The following is a 23,292-nucleotide window of genomic DNA, read 5'->3' as shown; positions in this document are numbered from 1 at the left end:
TAGACAAGACTGATGAATTCTCAGTGGTAAACAATTTTATGTAAATTTTTAAATTTCAATTTTATTATTTTAACTGATAATGACCAATACTTACCAGCTGATGCAGCAAGTACATCTTTACAAAGTTTTAACCACAGGGAGAGTTTTTCCACTGCCATAGATGTAAGCATGTAATTTAAAGTCTCTTTGATATCATGGCATAATCTCTCATCTGTCTCTTTGTCTAGTAAGATCAATAATGCCCCCTCAAGGCCGACTTCTCTGATGTTAGCATCTGACAAGAAGAAAATTAACTATCTAAGTAATACAGGAAACAAAACTACATCAGAAGCTCACACATTCAGTAGTTATTCAAATACTAGATGAAAATAAATCTTAAAGAACTAGCCCAAATACTGTGCTTTAATCTACTGAGATCCATTTTAGTTCACACTTGAATTCTGGGATTATTTATGACCCTATATAGCTGTAATTTATGTAATGTCATTCAAAAAAAGTATTAATATGTTATTATTAATATGTTTTCTTAATCAGGTAAAAAGTTTTACCAAATAAGTGTCCAATACTTATAAAACTTTTTTTTTTAAATTCGAGATGGAGTTTCGCTCTTGTTGCCCAGACTGGAGTGCAATGGCATGATCTCGGCTCACTGCAACCTCTGCCTCCCAGGTTCAAGCGGTTCTCCTGCCTCAGCCTCCCTAGTAGCTAGAATTGCAGGCACCTGCCACCACGCCCAGCTAATTTTTTGTATTTTTAGTAGAGATGGGTTTCACTACATTGCCCAGGCTGGTCTCGAACTCCTGACCTCAGGAGATCCAACCCTCTCAGCCTCCCAAAGGGCTGGGATTACAGGTCTGAGCCACTGCACCCAGCTCAATATTTATAAATTTTATTCAGTGCTTATTTATTTATTTTTTCCTTTTGAGACAGAGTCTTACTCTGTCACCCAGGATGGAGTGAAGCGGTGTGATCTCAGCTTACTGCAACCTCCGCCTCCCAGGTTGAAGCAGTTCTCCTGTCTCAGCCTCCCAAACAGCTGGGACTACAGGTGCCCACTACCATGCCCTGCTAATTTTTGTATTTTTAGTAGAGACAGGTTTCACCAGTGGTCAGGCTGGTCTTGAACTCCTGACCTCAGGTGATCCGCATACCCAGGCCTCCCAAAGTGCTAGGATTACAGGCATGAGCCATCACGCCTGGCCCAGTATAATTATTTTCTAATTTTAAATAAACATAATTAAGTTTTCCTTATTCTGGTATAAAGCTTTAAAATATATTAATGTGACAGTAAAGCCCAAACAGAAAACAACCACTATATGGAAAACACTGTTTAATTACTACAACTAAGCTATTGGGACTACTGAATAAACACATATCACTATACAATATTCTTACTACAAAGTAATACCTCAAAGGGGAAATACAAGCCTTGATCTAGCATCTACTATTACCTTTAATTCTGAAAATGCTTAGCCGGGCGAGGTGGCGGGCGCCTGTAGTCCCAGCTACTCGGGAGGCTGAGGCAGGAGAATGGCGTAAACCCGGGAGGCGGAGCTTGCAGTGAGCTGAGATCCGGCCACTGCACTCCAGCCTGGGCGAAAGAGCGAGACTCCGTCTCAAAAAAAAAAAAAAAAAAAAAAAAAAAAAAAAAAAAAAAAAATTCTGAAAATGCCAAATGGACAAATACATTTTCTCTTGAAGAGTTAACTCATCTAGCAGTTATGAAAGTATGTAGATTTGAAAGGTTATATTATTAGTAGGCTATTCTATTTTATTTATTTATTTTTTAGAGACAGAGTCTTGCTCTGTCACCCAGGATGGAGTACAGTGGCGCAATCTCATTGCAATCTCTGCCTCCTGAGTTCAAGCAATTCTCCTGCCTCAGCCTCTCCAGTAGCTGGGATTACAGGCATGTGCCACCATGCCCAGCTAACTTTTTTTGTATTACCTTGTAGAGACGAGGTTTCACCATGTTGGCCAGGCTGGTCCTGAACTCCTGACCTCAGATCCACCTGCCTCAGCCTCCCAAAGTGTTGGGATTATAGGCGTGAGCCACTGTGCCTGGCCTTTGTGGGTGTTTTGTTTTGTTGGTATTAGGCTATTTTAAAAGAGAAATTACCTTTCAAAGATCAGAAAGAGGTGATAGAAATGTTTCAGATTAGGGATCTAAAAAGATATAATGGCTAAGGTAATGTGAGTCATAACTGGATCTTAGATTTAGGTGGTGGTGAGGTGAGGAATCATAAAGGACATTTTTTGGATGACTAGGGAAATGTGTGTGAGGGCTGTAAATCAATATTGATTTTCTTAGGTGTGTGATCATGTACGGGTATGTCCTTCACATTAGGCCATTTTCACACTGCTATAAAGACATACCCAAGACTGGGTAATTTATTTAAAAAAGAGGTTTCAGGCCAGGCATGGTGACTCACACTTGTAATCCCAGCACTTTGGGAGGCTGAGGCAGGTGGATCACTTGAGCCCAGGAGTTCAAGACCAGCCTGGGTAACATGGTAAGACCCCATCTCCACAAAAAACACACAAAACAATTTATCTGGGTGAGGTGACATTCATTTGTGGTCCCAGCTACCAAAGAGGCTGAGGTAGAAAGATCACATGAGCCTGGAAAGTAGAGGCTGCAGTGAGCCCAGGTGGTGCCACTGCACTCTAGCCAGGGCAACAGAGAGAGACCCCGTCTCAAAAAAAAAAAAAAAAAAAAAAAAGAATTATGCCAAATCTAGCCTGGATGATAGCATATCTGTTTACAACACAGTTTACTGAATATTTTAAGTCTACTGTTAAGACCTACTGGTCAGAAAAAAAAAAAAAAAGATTATTTTCAAAATATTTCTGCTCACTGACAATGCACCTAGTCATCCAAGAGCTTCTCATGGAGAGGTACAAGGAGATAAACGTTGTCATGCCGGTTAACACAATATCCATTCTGCAGACTAAGGAGTCATTTTAACTTTCAAGTTGTCTTATTTAAAAAATACATTGTAAGGCTACAGCTGCCACAGACAGATGGATCTGGGCAAAGTAACTGAAAACCTCTGGAAAGGATTCATCATTCTAGATGGTTTTTGGAGATGGAATCTACTCCTGGTGAAGATGCTGTGAACACTGTTGAAACTACAACAAAGGATTCAGAATTTTACGTGAATTTAGTTGATAAAGTGGTAGCAGGTTTGAGAGAATTAATTCCAGTTTTCAAAGTTCTACTCTAAGTAAAATGCTATCAAAAAGCATTGCATGTTACAGAGTAATCTTTCATGAAAGGAAGTCAATGAATATGGTAAACTTCATTGCTGTCTTATTTTAAGAAATTGCCGGCTGGGCGTGGTGGCTCATGCCTGTAGTCCCAGCACTTTGGGAGGCCAAGGCGAGTGGATCACGAGGTCAGGAGATTGAGACCATCCTGGCTAACATGGTGAAACCCCGTCTCTACTAAAAATACAAACAATTAGCCGGGTGTGGTGGCGGGCGCCTGTAGTCCCAGCTACTCGGGAGGCTGAGGCAGGAGAATGGCAGAAACCCGGAGGCAGAGCTTGCACTGGGCCGAGATGGCGCCACTGCACTCCTGCCTGGGAGACAGACCAATACTCTGTCTCAAAAAAAAAAAAAAAAAAAAAAAAAAAAAAAAAAAAAAAAAAATTTGCCAAAATTGCCACAGCCACTCCAAACCTTTAGCAACCGCCACCCTGATTAAGCAGCCATCAACACTGAGGCAAGACCCTCTACCAGCAAAAATGTTATGACTCACTGAAGGCTCAGATGATGGTTAGCATTTTTTAGTAATAAAGAATTTTTAAATTAAGGTATGTACATTGCTTTTTTAGCCATAATGCTATTTCACACTTAGCAGACTACAGTATAGTACAAACATAATTCTGATATGCACTGGAAAACCAAAAAATTCCTGACTTGCTTTAATTGTAGGGTCTGGAACCAAACCCACAATACTAGGTATTGTGTATAGGTATGCCTGTATAGCAGCCCAGCCATGCTGATTTATGCAAGTTGAAGCAAAAAATTTGTTTTTGTTTTTGTTAGAGACAAGGTCTCACTATGTTGCTCAGGCTGGCCTTGAATTCCCGGGCTAAAGTGATCTTCTCACCTCAGCCTCTAAGGAAGCTGGGACTACAAGTACACGCCACCACAACTGGCTCAGCTCCCTAAACATTTTAATGTAAGAATAAAACTGTTACTTAAAGAACACAGATTATTGATAGTAAAATATATTATGGATCTAAAAACTTAAGATACTGAAAAGCTCTGTGAAGTTTATGACTTTCTAAAAGTATGACAGTACTTTGAAAACTATATACACAAATGATTATTTTTCTTTGAGACAGAGTCTCACTCTGGTGCCCAGTCTGGAGTGCAGTGGTGCAATTTCAGCCCACCACAAACTCCCCCTCCTGGGTTCAACCAATTCTTGTGCCCCAGCCTCTCAAGTAGCTGGGACTACAGGCGCATGCCGCCACACACAGCTAATTTTTTATATTTTTAGTAGAGACGGGGTTTCGCCATGTTGGCCAGGCTGGTCTCGAACTCCTGACCTCAGGTGATCTGCCCACCTTGGCCTCCCGAAGTACTGGGATTACAAGCGTGAGCAACTGCGACTGGCCAGAGTGTAAGATAATTACTGTTTTTTTTTGGAGTCAGTGTTTTGATCTGTTACCCAGGCTGCAGTGTGGTAGCATAATAACTCACAGCAACCTCAAACTCCTGGGCTCAAGCAATTCTCTTCTCTCAGCCTTCTGATTAATTAGTAGCTGGGACTACAGATGTATACCACCACACCTGGCTAATTTAAAATATTTTTTGTAGAGATGGGGTCATGCCATGTTGCCCAGGGTGTTATTTATATATATATATACACACACACACATATATAAAATATATATACATGGCCGGGCGCAGTGGCTCAAGCCTGTAATCCCAGCACTTTGGGAGGCCGAGACGGGCGGATCACGAGGTCAGGAGATCGAGACCATCCTGGCTAACACGGTGAAACCCCGTCTCTACTAAAAAATACAAAAAACTAGCCGGGCGAGGTGGCGGCGCCTGTAGTCCCAGCTATCCAGGAGGCTGAGGCAGGAGAATGGCGTGAACCCGGGAGGCGGAGCTTGCAGTGAGCTGAGATCGGGCCACAGCACTCCAGCCTGGGTGACAGAGCGAGACTCCGTCTCAAAAAAAAAAAAATACATATATATATATACACACACACACACATATGTATAAAATATATATATATTTAAAAATAGAGATGAGGTCTCACTATGTTGACCAGGCTGGTCTTGAACTCCTGGCCTCAAGCTGTCCTCCTATCTTGGCCTCCCAAAGTGCTGAGATTACAAGCATGAGCCAGTGTGTCTGGCCCCAGACTGTTTTTGAACTCCTGACCTAAGACAGTCCTCTCGCCTTGGCCTAACAAAGTGCTTAAGATTACAGGTGTGAGCCACCACGCCTGGCCTATTATTACTATTTTTGTAGGCTAGTAGCTTCTTTGAATTCATATGCAAATTCAGGTTATTCATATCATAGTTTTAAAATGAAGTGATATACACTTAAATCCTACTGGTTAAGAAATCCTTTAATTCAGCTCTAAAATGTAAAAGAAGGGGCATTAAAAACTCTTTAACTTGTAGCAGACGTAACTATAATAAATTTTATGAAAGTGAGATTCTGCGGCAAACAGAGGCATGTGTGATAAATTATTTAAGGGCTAATCACATTTCATTTGACTGCTGTGAAAAAACTTGCTCTAGATCAGTGGCTCTTAAACTTTAGTACAGTCATGCATGGCTTAATAGGATTACGTTATGAAGAATGTGTTGTTAGGCAATTTCATTGTCGTGTGAACATCATAGAATGTACTTACCCAAACCTAGATGGTACAGACTATACACACATAGGCTATATGGCATAGCCTATTACTCATAGGCTACAAACCTGTAGAACAACTTACTGTACTGGATACTATAGGCAATTATAGCACAATGGTAAGCATTTGTGTATCAAAACATAGAAAAAAAAGATATGGTATTATAATCTTATGGAACCACTATTGTATATGCAGTCTGTTGTTGACCAAAATGCCATTATGTGGCACACAGCTACACTAACATAGGGACTGTAAAAATATGGATTTAAAAATACAGATTGCCAGGTAATATTCCCAGATTTCTGGTTCAGTAGGTCTGGGATGGGTTCCAATCTGCATTTCTAACAAGTTCCCAGGTGAGGTATACACTGCTGGTTTGAAAACCAGTTTGAGAACCACTGCTATAAACCAGTAACATCACTGGTTGGAATAACTGTGAGCAATTCTTTCTTGTAGCAGGTTTAAGACACATTAACTTTTAAACTGTTTCAAAACTCATATATATATGGAAAATTTAAAATAAAAATAATCATTGGAGCTGGACATAATCTTGATCAAGAGAATTACCTGGAGTCAACTCTTCTCTGCTATCCTTAGCAAGCATAACAGCATGTTCTGAAACTTCAGCTGCTTCTCTTTGTACAAGCTGACGTAAGCAAGCCAGTACTGCTCTTCTCAGTAACAAGTAGGGGCTATAAAGATTCACCTGAAAAATACCATTTAAGGAATGACAGAGCTAAAATTCTTGCTGGCACTCAGTGAGCCTAACAGATATTCACTGGACCCCTTCCTGATTCTGTCCAGCCCATCAGTGGGCTGGACACAATTTATAAATACATAGGAACTTCTTGAAACTATTCTAGAATATATTTCTGATGATATAACTTAGAAACAGCTTAATAGGTAATATGTGTACTAGATTATGCACTACTCTTAAATCTAAGCAAAAGTCTTTTGGCAGTGTCAGAAGGCAGAATTTATATGAGTAAACAGAGTTTTAAGAGAAAAAAAGAACTACAATGGAAAGGATTTTGTTGCAGTTCATACATTTGTGTTCATGCAGCTATATTATAATGTTTTAACATTCTCTAAGCAGAAATTTATACAAATCCATACAGGCAATACAGCATACTGGTTAAAATGGAGGTTCTAGAGTCAAAATGTCTCAATTTGAGTTCTAGATCCATCACTTACTAGCTGTGTGACCATGGGCAAATTATTTAACTCCTCTAGAGTGCCTTAGTTTCCTCATTTGTAACACTACTGCATCTCTCAGGGCTATTGTGACATTAACACAAAGTAACATGCAAAGTGCTTACCACAGTACCTGCCAAATAGCAAATGTTAGTTATTATTAGTGTAGTCTCTTAACAATAATATTTTAATCAGACAACATATAAAGTAAATGCATTTTCAAATAAAGGCAGAAAACATTCACCAAAAATGCTCTCTAGAGACAAGCATTACAGAATACCAAATTTATATATATCAATACATATTTATGTATTGATAGAATACATATATGTACACATCTTACAGATGCCATGTAAATATCAATAGGCTGTATCTACCCATGGCAAATAAGACTGGTAATATACTTCAGTTACAAGTTGAAGGTTAATGGATAAAAATTCTTAGTGATTTCATATATGAAATAAAGTTGAGATTTTAAATTTTGTACTAACTATGAAAGTAAAGATCAGTTTGGTATGGTCTACAAAATAAACATGTATATTATGGTAGTGATCTTCAAAGCAAAATCTGAGAAATAATGTCATAATTCTATAGTGATCTTTAGATATGGCATATGTGGGAAAAACAGGACTCAGGTAGGTGAAGTTTTGTAAAGAGCAGAGGCTAAATTTTGGGAGGAAATAAAAGGTAGGTAGTAGGAGCTATTAAGAATATATAAGAAGAGTGTCAGGTGTGGTGGCTCACGTCTGTAACGCTAGCACTTTGGGAGGCCGAGATGGGCGGATCACTTGAGGTCAGGAGTTCAAAACCAGCCTGGCCAACATGGTGAAACCCTGTCTCTGCTAAAAAATACAAAAAAATTAGCTGGGCATGGTGGCAGGTGCCTGTAATCCCCACTACTCAGGAGGCTGAGGCAGGAGAATTGCTTGAACCTGGGAGGTGGAGGTCGCAGCGAGCCGAGATCATGCCTCTGCACTCCAGCCTGGGCTGGGCATGATGGCTCACACTGAGGAAGGCCGAGGCAGGTGGATCACTTGAGGTCAGGAGTTTGAGACCAGCCTGGCCAACATGCTCAAGCCCTGTCTCTACTAGTAATACAAAAATTAGCCAGGCATGGTGGCACACACCTGTAGTCCCAGCTACTGGGGAGGCTGAGGCAGGAGAATCGCTTGAACCTGGGAGGCAGAAGTTGCAGTGAGCCGAGATTGCACCACTGCACTCCAGCCTGGATGACAGAATGAAACTGTCTCAAACAAAGAAAAAAAAGAAAAAAAGAATATACAAGAAGAAACACATGCAAAGAGAGCCAAATTCTACATTTTATCAGAAGCCAAGAAACAGAACAAATTTGTGCATCTATCACTGAGCGGCCCTTTTTTTTTTTTTTTTTTTTTGAGACAGGGTATCACTCTGTTACCCAGGATAAAGTGCAGGAACAGCTTTGTAAGGATGTTCTGTTATACCTTCAAGCTGTATTATGAACCCAAAAGTGGATAGAGAGGAATGCCATTCATAGAAAAGTCTCAAGGTATAATGTAATCCCATGTTTAGAAACTATATTGTTAGCAGGTTAGAATAACAGAGAAGTTAAAATATAAAAAGATTACATTTATTCATTCCCAAGATTACTGTTGTATTTAACAACAATGACCAAAAAAGCACTTCACAAGACAATTTTAAAGAAAAGTTAATAAATCTACTAGTTATTTCAACTGGAGTTTTACAAGCATATAATACAAAGCAGGTGCAGCATTTATTCAGGCTAGTCAAACATTTTTTAGAAAAAGCATGCTTAGAAGTACCCTTTACTTGTTTGGTAGAAAAAAGATCGAAGGCTATCACACAAAGTAAAATGGGAGGCTTAACGTCTCCATGTCATTCTCCAGCATTTATATTGGGAAGAGGAATACAGTGGCTTAAGGCAAACAAACAAAGCAGGCAAAATACAGAAAGTAAATAAAACTGTAACTACAATTATTTTCTGAAATGAATATACTAAATAAAAAGGAGACCAAATTTAGCGCAAGGAGTGAGCGCACCAGCTGGAGAAGGTTAGGAAGGATTTGCTTATATTGGTATCAAATAAACACCACGAAACATGCTACATATACCAGACTTAGCATTAATGGTTCGCTTAAACAAAGAGATGCAGAGGAAAACAAACATCTACAACCAAAAAAATGACACAAAGAAACAGCACCGCAAAACTAAAAAAAAGTTAGGAATCAAGGGTCAGGGACCTACCAACACAGAATTATCCAACAAGATCTCCTGCACAAAAACAAATGACACACCAGTCATGACAAAACCAAAAGATAAATATTAGGATGACTTTGACAACAGTCAGCTAAGCATTAAAATATAAATGTTGATAGTTATCATTCAAATTGGCTTAGCTTCAGCTTAAAAATTTGCCACAAATATTTTATTTTCCAACAAAATGAGTTGAGCCAAGTTCTTGAAAACAGTCAACTCAAGAACTCTAAGACATAAATATATAATTTTAAAACGTACATGTGATTAATTTTAGGTTTTTCTTTGGAATCTCTGATTAAGCTTCAGTATCAAACCCAATCAAGGAGACATGAATGTGAGAGGAGTGTTCTGGATTGCATTCACATGAACAGGTGTCCAGCAAGAGGCAAAGTTAATGGTTTACCTCATCGGAAGTTAATTATAGTTTAACTCTTAGAAGCCAAGTTTTAAAACTAAGAGTATTCAGAATTGCTAGTGTAGCTAAGGCCAAGTTCAGTATGGAAGTTAAAGAGCATGCAGTTAGAAGAAAATTCCTTCCTGTAAGATTTTTGCCTAATGATGAAATGCAGTTTCCTTACTTTGGTGAATACTCTAAAATATAATAAATTCAATCTAATAAATTCAGAATAAATTACTAACCAAAATATTGAGACACTAAATTAATATATTACAGTGATAATTTTTGACTATGACGGTATATTTAAAAAATAATTTTACAGCTTGAATATTATGAGTTAACATATGATTTGTAACTGTTACTTCAGATTTTCTCACTTGTTCTGAATGTACCCAAAAGAAAAGTCTGATAATATAATAATCTCTGTTCTTTTTCATATGTAACTTTTTTTGATGCCTTTTTTTTTCCTGCAGTAATTGTACCCTTTTTTGATTTGGGAAAGGAAAAAACTTAGTAAGTTTGATCAGATTATTTATTTATATTTTTGAGACAGTGTCTTGCTCCATTGCTCAAGGTGAAGTGCAGTGGCGCAATCATGGCTCACTGTTGCCTCAGCATCCTGGGTTTAAGTGATCCTCCCACCTCAGCCTCCCAAGTCGTAATGGGACTACAGGTGCACACCGTCATTCCCAGATAATTTTCTTAACATTTTTTGTAGAGACAAGGTCTCACCATGTTCCCCAGGCTGGTCTCGAACTCCTGGGCTCAAATGATCCTTCTACCTTGGCCTCCCAAAGTGCTGTAACTACAGGTGTGAGCCACTGTGCCCAGCTGATCAGATTTTATTCATCATGAATTAATGGGTTAGTCTTGCTCTTCATTTCTCAATAAACTTTAGTTAATAAAAAAAATCATGTATCAGGTAAAGGAGAAGTTTTAAAGGTAATTAATGGAAATCTTCTATAAGACAAGAAGTAAAAATGGTAGTATCACTAAATTTAAATGGAGAGTAAAAAATCAAATGCAAAGGAGCAAAAAATTTTTCCAATAACTGGTTTTAGGAATGGCTCTTCAAACATAAAAGTAATATTCCTGGGGAAGAGTCCCTGAATGGTATAGGTAAAATCCTTTTCCTGTAAGTGCTGTTTTCCCTAAAATGATTGACCCAGATCTAAAAAAATACAGGAACAAAAGTTTCTATCGGAAAGTCAGTCACATTCTCTTTAAAGTTTTATCGGGCTAGGCATGGTGGCTCACACCTGTAATCCCAGCACTTTGTGGGGCTGAGGCAGAAGGATGGCTTGAGACCAGAAGTTCAAGACCAGCCTGGGTAACATAGCAAGACCCTGTCTCTACAAAAAAGAAAAAAAATTAGCTAGGTGTGGTGGTACATTCCTGTAGTCCTAGCTACTTGGGAGGCTGAGGGGGGAGGATCACTTGAGCCTAGGAGTTGGAGGCTACTGTGAGCTATGATTGCACCACCGCACTCCAGCCTAGATGACAAACTGAGACTCTGCCTCTAAAAAATATATAAATAAATAGTTTCAAAAGACTATCAGTATCAATAATTAATATAATAATACAGTGTGTGTTGAAGACACAAGTCAAGACAGCAAAGGCAACTATCATTATTGAGTACTAATTAAACACCTGAGATGTGTGCCTTTACAAGCAGCATTTTGTGTAATCCTCATGTTTTGCAGACAAGGTAGCTGAGGCTAGAAGAGATTACAGGACTTCCCTAAAGGCACACAGCTAGAAGGTGGCAGAGTTGAGATAAGATCTATCCATAAGATCTACAAAGATAGTACGGAATAATGAAATGAGGACTGAAGGAGGAGTCCAGAAACCTGCAATGTAGATTTAGCCACCACTTAGGTGAGCTAGATGTGTTATTTTAAGTTATTTAACTTTACAGTCTTCAGTTTATCTTTTTATTGAGAAGATTGATTTTAATAATGCAAACATCATTCTATAAAAGTAGGGATAATCTATATGACAGATTTTAAGATTCTAAGGTTTTCAAGCTCTGAAATGCTGGATATTTTGCCTCAAGCTTGAAAATGAAAGGTCTATATAGTTTTCAACAGTCATGTTACTAATGGGAGTGTGCTATAAACACTGCAGGAGCAGAAAAAGTTGAAAAGCAATGGTGCCAATTTATAATTCCAAATGCAACTCAATTTTTGAGGCAAGTCCAGATAGAAACTGGTGACATGGTAAATCTTTTTTTTTTTTTTTTTTTCCTGAGACGGAGTTTCACTCTTGTTGCCCAGGCTAGAGTGCCAATGGCACGATCTCGGCTCACTGCAACCTCCACCTCCTGGGTTCAAGCGATTCTCCTGGCTCAGCCTCCCCAGTAGCTGGGATTACAGGTGCCCACCACCATGCCCAGCTAATTTTTGTATTTTGAGTAGGGACGGGGTTTCGCCATGTTGGCCAGGCTGGTTTTAAACTGACCTCAGGTGATCTGCCCACCTTGGCCTCCCGAAGTGCTGGGATTACAGGCGTAAGTCACTGCGCCTGGCCAGGGGAAGTCTTAAAACCAATGACAACGAACCACTTCAAAGGAACTTCTGGTTGATGGCCTTTATCTTTCTACATTCAGTAGATACAATATTAGAAGCCAGATATTGATGTATATGTTGCTGGAATACTAAGGAAAAGTGTTATTTCTCCATCTGGGATGCAAAGAACTTTGTAATAACTCAGAATAGATGAAAAAGAAGAAAAAAAGAGACAGGTGACCACATAAAGTTTTGCATGTCCCACAGATTTATATAGTACATGGGACATTATAAGCACCCAATATATGTTTATTGATTTATGAATATTCCAAATATCAATTTCAACATTAATGGGAGAAAAATGAATCAATATAAAAGAGATTTAGGAGCTGATTACATGAAAGCTGCCCCCTACTCCCCAAAAAGACTAGAACTGAGGGGAAATAGCTATGCACATAACACATAACTTTGTACATAGTCTAGAGGATAATCAAAATGTGTACTGGGATAATTAAAATGTGTACTGGGATAAAATGTACTGGGATAAATAAAAGAAACTAAAAACTAGTTTACAATTTTATACTCACACAGAGGCAGCTAACCAGGCTAGACAAGTTGACATGTCGTGGAGCAAACATATGAAGCTGCTGAAGGCAAGAGATGGCCTGAGCTTGAACAAGGCAGTCTGGGTTATCTTGCATTACTGCACAACCCAGTAGACAGGAAGCCCTTAAGGTAGAAATTGAAGTACTGTTACCTAAAATAAAAAGTAGAAAGCTTTTAGTAATTGGCCTATAAAAACATTACTCTTTAAACATATATTACAGGTTTTAAATTTTACTTCCAGTTTTAAGCTTACAAATCTGTGACTTACAATTTCTTCTACAAAAGTAGGGATAATCTAAGTGACAGGTTTTTAGATTCTTCTTTTTTTTTTTGAGACAGAGTCTCAGTCTGTCACCCAGGCTAGAGTGCAATGGTGCCATTTTGGCTCACAGCAACCTCTGCCTCCCGGGTTCAAGTGATTCTCCTGCCTCAGCCTCCCAAGTAGCTGGGACTACAGGTGCACACTACCATGCCTGGCTAATTTTTTGTATTTTTAGTACAGACAGGGTTTCACCATGTTGGCTAGGCTGGTCTGGAACTCCTGAGCTCCAGTGATCCACCTGCCTCAGCTTCCCAAAGTGCTAGGATTACAGGTGTGAGCCACTGCGCCTGACCTACTTTAGTTATTCTTAATCTGAAAAGTTTATTGCAACACAAATTATTAGGCAAAGAAGAACCTAAGACTATCAGTAGGTTACACCAAATTTTCATAAAAAATGGAATTAGAAATTGCCAATAAACTTAGCCTCGCTTGTATTAAGAATTACTTTCATGTATTATAATCATGTAATACTATGCAATTTGAACAGCTTGCAATATTTGAAATATTGGACTTAGCCATTTATTTCTTAAAGAGAGATCGGAGCTCTTTGGATGATTCTGCTTCATGTCTGTCATTTTAACTGTTAAGGAAGGCATCTTTAGGAGATACGTAATTGTCAAAATATTGTACTCTGTCTTTTCAAGGTAAGAGAAATCAGGCTGAATGGCATTTATACATTCATTTAACAAAACATACAGCACCTATCATGTGCCAAGCATACAGACCACGAACTGAATTCATTTTTATGTATATTATTTTTAATGTGAAACATCACAAAAGCAGCTATGCACACCTTGTAGCTCTGGACCTAACGTGGTAATAAGGGCATTCAAACAGCGACCCAGGCTTTGGTGAACTTCAGCATGAGTAGGAGGCACATTTAACAACAACATTATAATAAGAGAAAGGGTAGGTTCCACATGCACATAATAGAGTGGGCCAGCAGAATCAATGATCAGTGATAGAGAATGTAATGCCCAGGTCTGTAATGACAAAGAAAAACAATTAAAAACATTACAGCAGCACTAAGAAACATAAAATACATTAAGTTGTTCTTTTGTTGAAGCAAGTAATAAAGTAACAGCAAATGTGTATGCTACTACTAATGCAGAAAGAGAAATGGAGGACTTCCAACTCAGAGGCAATCATCCATTTTAGAATGATACAGTTCATCGTTAAGAATTGCAAGTAATAGTCAGTACTTTAGCTAACAGCTTGAATCAAATCTAGTTTGTTGAAAAACTGTTTATTGTTTAATCTATAGAAGGAACGAAAATTCAAGTTTTTAAAAAGATGCAACAAAGTCTACAATTACATTCAACAATATGGACAAATCTCTTGAACATAATGTTGAGTGAAGAAAGCCAGACATAAAAGAATGTATGTTGTATGATTCCATTTACATAAAGTACAGAAGCAGGCAAAACAAATTTATGCTGTTGCAAATTAAGATAGTGGTTATCCTTGGTGGGGGTAAGTAGTTAACTAGAAGACAGTATAAGAAGTGTGTATGGGGTATTGATAACGGGCTGTTTCTTGATTTCAGGTGGTGGTTATATAATGTACTGTTTGTACATAGATATGTACACTTATGACAGGTGCACACGCACACACACACACACACTATGATTTACATGAAAAAAGACTGGCCATATACTGATAACCACTGAAGTTAGGTGATGGGTATAACAGATTCATTATAGTATACTTTCTAATTTTGTATATGTTTTAATGTTCTATAACAAGAAGTAAATTAAAAGCTCTCTCTTCAGAAAATGAACTGAAAAAGTTTTATTCCTCTTATCAATGGATGCATAAGAAAGCTTACAGTACTATAAACACTGCAAAAATGAGCTTCTATTTGTTAGGTGAGAGACAGCAATCAAGAAAATTCAGAAATGACACTGGAAGCTGTGGAAAGTATATGAATTAATCAACAAAAAAGGTATTCAATATAAAACTAGGCACATTCAGAATAGACTTGTTGAAGAGAGAGAAGAATATAACAGAAGCAAAAAGTACTATATATAAAGACGGGTGAAAAATGGAAACCTTGTAAGTCAGTTCAGTCAAGTACTAGATGAAGTGGAGGAGGCGAGTAGTAACATGGTAATTCAGAGAGGGAAAGCTAACTGGATTAAAGCTTGATGAGATGGTAGTTATACTGGATCTTAAAAGACTAAAAGATGTGGAATATCAAACAGGCATGTAAGGAGAGAAGAGAAAAAGAAAATAATGTAAATGTAGACATGAGAATGACATGTGGATAAATCATCTGTAGAAGTGAACACTTTGAAGTAATAACAGAAAACATCTTATGGGGTCAGTTAATGGGACTGGAATAAGAAGTTGATTCAAGAAGCGATAAGCACTTTGTCAAGCTTTTCTGCAGGGAAGTGGCAAGATGAAAATCTTTTAGGAAAATGAATTTAGCCTTATATCTAGAGAGAGTTGGAAAGAAAAGGACTAAAAATGTGACGAATTAGGAGGCTATGACAGTAATTCGGCACACATTAATAAGGGAGGCAGACAAGATGACAGAAGGGGAGTAAAAGAACAGGAGAAATAAAAATCATTCCATATTTCATTAAGATAGGAGAATGATGATTTTATTGACAGAAATGGGTAAGATATGCACAACGATATGATAAAGTGGTTAAGAACAGGAATTTGGAGTCCATGACTTGTGTTCTTGATCTGATTCCATGATTTATTAGCTTTTCAGTTGTGAGCAAGTTGCTTAGCTTCTTAAGCCTCAGTTTTATTTCCCCATAATGGGCTATACACCCTAATAAATTATTACGAGGACTAAGAGAATTACTATGAGACTTAGAAGAATGTATCGTAACACCTGGTACCTATTAAGTTCTTTAAAACAGTAGATGCTATTATTATTATTTAGTATTATTATTATTTTTTGAGATAGGGTCTGGCTCTGTTGTTTAGGCTGGAGCGTAGTGGCACAATCTGGAATTACTGCAACCTCTGTCTCCCTGGCTCAAGCCATCCTCCCACCTCAGCCTCCCGAGTAGCTGAGACCATAGATGCGCACCATCATACCCGGCTAATTTTTGTATCTTTTGTAGAGATAGTGTTTCACCATGTTGCCCAGGCTGGTCTTGAACTCCTGAGCTCAAGCAATCCACCTGCCTCGGCATCCTAAAGTGTGAGATTATGGGCGTGAGCCACCACTTCTAGCCCAGTGCTATTATTAAGATGAAACAGAGTACGTTTTCAGAAAAACACAATGAAATTGACTTCAGACATTCTGAGTGTGGAAAATTTTAATTTTAAAAATCCATCAAGGTTAACAATAGCTTCCACAATTACTATGGGGGGAAAACCATATTCAGAAATTATTAATGTTCAATATAAACACAATCTGCATCATCTACAAATCATGAATTTCAAGGGAAGTATCACATGAGGTACCCACCTGCACATCAGGAGAAGTGCTGTCCTGTGCCAAAGTATAAAGGATTCCAATACAAGAATTTAGGTGTTGAGAAGAACTTATTCCTCCTAAATACCTATGTAGGGACCCCAAGGCCAATGAATGTCCTGTTCTGGTAACCACATCCCTTGCTGATTTCAATCTGTACATATGAAAATAAAAATAAATGGTAATCACTGCAAAAGAAAAAAACACAAAAACTAATGCATGTACATTGTCACTTAGGCAAAACTTTTATATGGATAGTTGCAAAATTTAGAAATATATTTTTGGCTAATAAAAAATTCTGAAGTAAACGAAAGGCATCTTGCAAAGGAAAACATTTTGAAATCAAAATGTCTTCATATCACTAATGATGTTTAGTATGAACAGTTTCAATGTCTTTCATATATACACATGAAAAGGTTTTAAGACAAACATTATTATTATTTTATCATTAAGTTACATTTTAAAAACTCAAATGCTGAGATACTTCAATTTCATAGAGCTTCAACTTAATTTTGATTTTAAAATTAAATAGGCCAGGTGTGGTGCTCACGCCTGTACTCTTGGCACTTTGGGAGGCCAAGGCGGGAGGATCACTTCAACCCAGGAGTTTGAGATCAGCCTGGGCAACATAATGAGACCCTGTCTCTACTAAAAAAAAAATTATTTTAATTAACTGGGCATAGTGCCACAAGCCTGTAGTCCCAGTCACTTGGGAAGCTGAGGCTGGAGTATTGCTGGAGTCCAGGAGTTCGAGGCTGCAGTGAGCCACGATCACACCACTGTACTCCAACCTGGGTGACAGAGCAAGACCTTGTCTCAAAAATAAATTAAATAAAATTAAATATGAGAAGTTAATGTTTATTAGGAATTTATTAGAAATTACTGTGTGCTCATTCAAGTGGTTTATATTTAGCCCTTCTTTAATACTCTCAACAACCCTGAAATTCATACTATTATCAGTTCCTGTTTATAGATGAGGAAACCAAAATAATAGCTCAAATAGCTCTCACAAAGTAATCAACTATCAAATGGTAGAGTTGGGATTAGAGCCAAGTTAATAACCTGACTCCAGACTTCAAATCAGACACACATATTCAGTAGACTCCAAGGTCAAAGTGCTATCAATACTACCACCACCACTCCTAATACAACTTATTATAGATATATAATACAACCACAAAGTTTTATTTGTAGGCTTTTTTCCCATATTACTTTAATATTTACTATCTCATTTACTTTAACATTCTTAAGTAGGTAGCGCAGTACCACCTGGAATAGAAGAACACTGGTTGAGAGGATTAAGTAATCTATTGAAAGTTATACAACTGATAGAAATGAAAGTACAGGCTGGGCACGGTGGCTCACGCTTGTAATCCCAGCACTTTGGGAGGCTGAGGCGAGCGGATCACAAGGTCAGGAGTTTGAGACCAGCCTGGCCAGCATGGAGAAACCCCGTCTCTATTAAAGAAATACAAAAAAAGTAGCTGGGTGGTGGCATGTGCCTGTAATCCCAGCTACTCGCGAGGCTGAGGCAGGAGAATTGCTTGAACCCGGGAGGCAGAGGTTGCAGGGAGCCAAGATCGCGCCACTGCACTCCAGCCTGAGTGACAGAGCGAGACTTCATCTCAAAAAAAAAAAAAAAGACATGAAAGTACCATTTGTTTCCTCATCTGCAGCCTACAGTCTTTTTTCCTGTAGTTTGTTCTTATTACTTATCATATATACAACTGTATAAATATTTCACTATCCTAGAGTCCATTCCACTGACGATCAATTATATCACTCATTTAGATTCTGATCTTTATTATATAAAGACTATAGCTGAAATAGTAATAGTTTTACGTGCCAAGATCAGCAGGCCAATTTTTATTTTCTTTCCTTTACTTTAAAGCAGTCAACATTTGACAATTTTTCTTAGTTAAATCTCAGCATGAAGATCTTACTAGTTCCAACAAACCAGAAAGCTATACCCAGTTTTGAAACATAGCCCCTGAGTATTAAATAAGAAATTCACTTACTTGTCAAAGCTAACTTGAGCTAATCCAGCAGTAAAAGCTCCATCATCAAGCACTTGGGCTAATCTAGCCCATGCCTCTGCAGCTGCACATCTCAGCAAGGGGTTGGTACTTTCTAGGGCTCCCGTAACTAATGTTAGGGCAAATCTTTTCATTTCTTCTGGACCTAAACATCCCTTGGAGAGAGCCACGTACTGAAATATGTAAAGAACAACCCAAACTTACAATTGTAGTAAATTATCATATCCAGTTAGGAATGTATATTCTGGATAACCAAATCCAAATATGTTCATACTTGGATTACTACTTAAAAACAAATAAGAACACAAAAATCCACACTGATAATACAAATATAATTCCTTTTTTTTTTTTCCCACAAAGCACTTTAGAATTTTAAACCTCCAGGCAGCAATATGGCAATCAATTATCATTAAGGTATAAATGGTTTGAAAGAACATTAACAGAGATGTCCACACAATAAGCGACTAATGAAGTCTATCATATTTTAACTGTACGTAGAAACGGTAAGTCATAAGTAACAACGAGCTGGATTTGGTCCACAGGCTATAGTCCATCAATCCCTGGCCCAGGATATCAGGATTGGTAGGTTAATGCATGGCTCTATGCAGAGATTATAGGTTTGATTTCTAACAAGTTTTATGTGGACAAAAAGTAAAAGGAGAATTCCAAATCCTGAAAACTTTTCATCAGGAGATTAAGAAAATGAAGGAAAAAAGAGCATTTTAAAACATCATCCTCCGACAAACTTCATTGGCCACAAATTTTAAAAAAATGAAACAAACATTTAAATAAACAAATAAATAAATAAACAAATAAATAAATAGAATTACCTTCAAGAAACTAGAAACTGAAGAAACAACATGTAACTGAACCACTTGCTGACGAGCTCCTTTTGTGTGCTTTATACTGTCCAAAAGCTGTTCCAATATAGGAAGCCTACAATCAGAAATAACAGGATTTAAAAGCAAAAAGACTTTTTTTTTTTTTTTGAGATGGAGTCTCGCTCTGTCATCCAGAGCATACTGACACCATCTCAGCTCACTGCAACCTCCATCTCCCTGGCTCAAGAGATTCTCTCACCTCAGTCTCCCAAGTAGCTGGGATTACAGGTGTGTGCTACCACATCCGGCTAATTTTTGTATTTTTAGTAGAGTAGTAGTAGTTTCACCATGTTGGCCAGGCTGGTCTTGAACTCCTGATCTCAAGTGATCTGCCCACCTTGGTCTCCCAAAGTGCTGGGATTATAGGCGTGAGCCACTGCCCCTGGCCTCTCAATACAATTTAAACTTCACACTTTAGGTTCTTTAAACTACTGCAGTAATTGTAAGTGTGAGCATGTACATTCCAATAACTGGAAAACTAAAATTTGAGATAATACCAACAAAAGTAGTCAATACTGATACAACTCCACAAAAATTTATATGTAACACATAGCCTCACAGAATTTGAGGCAGGAAGACTGCTTGAAGCTAGGAGTTCCAGACCAGCGTGGGCAACACAGTAAGACCTCTTATTCTACAAAAAATTAAAAAGTTAGCCAGGCATAGTGGCACATGACTGTAGTCCTAGTTACCCAGGGGGCTGAAGCAGAAGGGTCACTTGAGCCCAGGAATTCAAGGTTACAGTGAGCTATGATCATGCCACTGCACTCCACCTGGGTAACAAAGCAAGATCCTGTCTCAGAGAAAGAAAGAAAGAAAAAAGAATAAAAATGATTTGAAAAGTGCTAAAAAGGTAATGATAAATGAAAAAAGCAAGGGTTAAAATTGTTTTACATACAGTATAGTCCCAAGTATATTTTCAAAGCATAGTTGGGGATTCAAAGAGCTATGCTGCTTCTGGCTAGCTATAGATGCAATCATAGCTCATTGCAGCCTCGACCTCCTGAGCTTAAGTGATCCTCCAGCCTCAGCCACCAGAGTACCTGGGACTATAGGAACACATTACCCACACCCTGCTAATTTTTTTTTTTTTTTTTTTAAGAGATGAGGCCTCACTGTGTTGCTCAGGCTGGTCTTGAACTCCTAAGTTCAAGTGATCCTCCAGCCTCGGTCTCTGAAAGTACTAGGATTATAGGGTAAACCACTGTGCCTGGTCATTTTTCTTCTTTTATAACGTTTCTAAATCCAAATTTCATTATATACACGTACTAAAATTTATTCAACCACTCTACTACTGGTGAGAAAAATGTTCCAATTTTCACAATTCTAATTAAGATAAATATAAACAATATTTCATGTCCTTATAGCACAGAGGTTTTAATTCCTTATGTCAAGATTAAATACATGTAACCATAAAATAAACCACCCCATTTTACCATTAATTTATCTCTTAAAACATTGTTTCTATGCCCTATACTTCCTTTTCCCTCTTTTCTTCCTTTAAATGAGAAACCTGAAATATACTGAAGATAACTTCTTCAGTTGTAAATTATCTTGATGGCAGGAAAGGTAAAGATTGTAATTTTATCTTCATCTCCCTAATAACTTGTGTTTGGCATGTAGTGTAGACAGTCAGGTGTGCTTGTTGAGCAAGCATAAAAGACAACAGCATCAGGTAATTAAACACAGGGCATGACTGGCTGAACATGAAAATACAGATATACTTTTATCCGACCTTAATGTACTTTCAATAACATCCCGAAGTCCTTTAAAACTAGATCTCCATCATTCTACTGAGGCTACAAGGCAAGCTGTCCTGTAAATGGCAATTTTGTTATCAAATCAGAATAGACATGGGGATCGTGCCTTTAAAAAATCTAATTGTACAAGGAGTTAAAAGAGTAAAAAGGAAGGTATGAAGCTATTTGTACGTCATATGGGTTGGGGAAAGCAGTATGTATAAAATCAACTTATAAAATGTAATAAAGGCCAGGTGCAACGGCAAACACCTATAATCCCAGCACTTTAGGAGGCCAAGGTAGGCAGATCACCTGACATCAGGAGTTTGAGACCAGCCTGGACAACATGGTGAAACCCCATCTCTATTAAAAATACAAAAACTAGCTAGGCATGGTGGCGCATGCCTGTAGTCCCAGCTACTTGAGAGGCTGAGGCAGGAGAACTGCTTGAGCCAAGAGTGGAGGCTGCAGTGAGCTGAGATCCACCACTGTACTCCAGCCTGGGTGACAGAGCGAGACTCTGTCTCCAAAAATAAAAAATAAAAATGAAAGTGAAATGTAATAAAATGGTGGAGCACTAGGAGTACTTAGAAAGTACTTATTTCCTTACGTCAATGTTGTTTGTTATAATAAATTTGAAAAACTCAGAAAAGCACATGAAAAAAAAATTTACCCCAAATCCCATCACCTACAAAGAGCTGCCATTAACATTTTGACATCTTTGTTCTTGTCTTTTCTCCCTTAGACATATGAATAAATTTTTAGAAAACAGAGATCGTACTGTACATACTTTGTTAATAACTTAGTTTCCCCTAAACAATATTATCAGGGATTTTCCCATCTTATTAACTATTATATGGTTTCACTATAATAGTATTAGTGATTAGGTATTAATATTATATATTCTGGCAATATAATTTATTTAACCAACTTCCTAGTTTGGGACATTTATGCTATTTCTAATTTTTCTTATTACAAATAACATGCTAAATATCTTGCATATGAAAATATTTCTGGTGGCTCACGCCTGTAATCCTAGCACTTTGGGCGGCAGAGGCAGGAGGATCGCTTGAGCCCAAGAGTTTGAGACCAACCTAGGCAACACAGTGAGACCTTATCTCCATTAAAGAGAAAAAAAAAATTAGCCAGTGTAGTGGTGCCTGGCTGTAGACCCAGCTACTTGGGAAGCTGAGGCAGGATGACTGCTTGAGCTTGGGAGACTGAAGCTGCAGTGAGCCAAAATCGCACCACTGCACTCCAGCCTGGATGACAGACCGAGATGCTGCCTCAAAAAAAATTAAAAAAACAAACAAAAAAAGCTTTCTGTCCATTGTGTAAGTGCATATTTAAGGATTTTTTTTTTTTTTTTTTTGAGATGGAGTCTCGCTGTGTCGCCTAGGCTGGAGTGCAGTGGTGCAATCTCAACTCACTGCAAGCTCTGTCTCCCTGGTTCACGCCATTCTCCTGCCTCAGCCTCCCGAGTAGCTGGGACTATAGGCGCCTGCCACCATGCCTGGCTAATTTTTTTGTATTTTTAGTAGAGACGGGGTTTCACCATGTTAGCCAGAATGATCTTGATCTCCTGGCCTCGTGACCCACCCACCTCAGCTTCCCAAAGTGCTGGGATTACAGGCATGAGCCACTGCGCCCGGCTGGCATTTTTTTTTTTCAAGAACATTATTTATGCCCAAAGTACCCTATAGGAAGATTATGGAGGGTAAATGTGACAACAAAGGGGAATTAAGAATAACTGTGTGATCAAGCTCCCAAGTTTAATAACCTATAATGTCATTATTAGATCATATCCTACATCTGTTATTGTGAAATTGTATCACACTTAAAGTTATAAAAATACATAAGGTTAGAGATTAAGAATTATGTCATACTGTACTATAAGTTGACCTATACTATTACTTCTTGACCATATTCATGGACCAAAGACTACAAAACAGGATTGTCAGAGCTCAAAATCTTTTTCTTCATCCTCTGCCCCCAATCCTGAAAGAGATTGAATATACTATT

At 38.1% G+C, this 23,292-nt stretch overlaps 1 protein-coding gene across 1 annotated transcript in view; it reads right to left on the bottom strand.

The window, feature by feature from the left end:
• Positions 1-23,292, bottom strand: part of HEATR5A (HEAT repeat containing 5A) — a 123,923-nt gene that overhangs the window by 34,722 nt on the left and 65,909 nt on the right. Inside the window, exons 17-23 of the mRNA XM_017895867.1 lie at positions 19,481-19,586; positions 18,633-18,823; positions 16,609-16,768; positions 13,966-14,155; positions 12,832-13,001; positions 6,458-6,596; positions 95-274 (exon numbers count right to left, since the gene is read on the bottom strand). Coding sequence (XP_017751356.1) covers positions 95-274; positions 6,458-6,596; positions 12,832-13,001; positions 13,966-14,155; positions 16,609-16,768; positions 18,633-18,823; positions 19,481-19,586 — 1,136 coding nt within the window. The remainder of the gene's footprint in view (positions 1-94; positions 275-6,457; positions 6,597-12,831; positions 13,002-13,965; positions 14,156-16,608; positions 16,769-18,632; positions 18,824-19,480; positions 19,587-23,292) is intronic.

This window comes from Rhinopithecus bieti, unplaced genomic scaffold, assembly GCF_001698545.2.
Source record: "Rhinopithecus bieti isolate Rb0 unplaced genomic scaffold, ASM169854v2 scaffold_21703, whole genome shotgun sequence".
Taxonomy (NCBI): domain Eukaryota; kingdom Metazoa; phylum Chordata; class Mammalia; order Primates; family Cercopithecidae; genus Rhinopithecus; species Rhinopithecus bieti.
The sequence above is the reverse complement of the archived record's forward strand: the minus strand, read 5'-3'. Positions and strand labels throughout refer to the sequence as shown.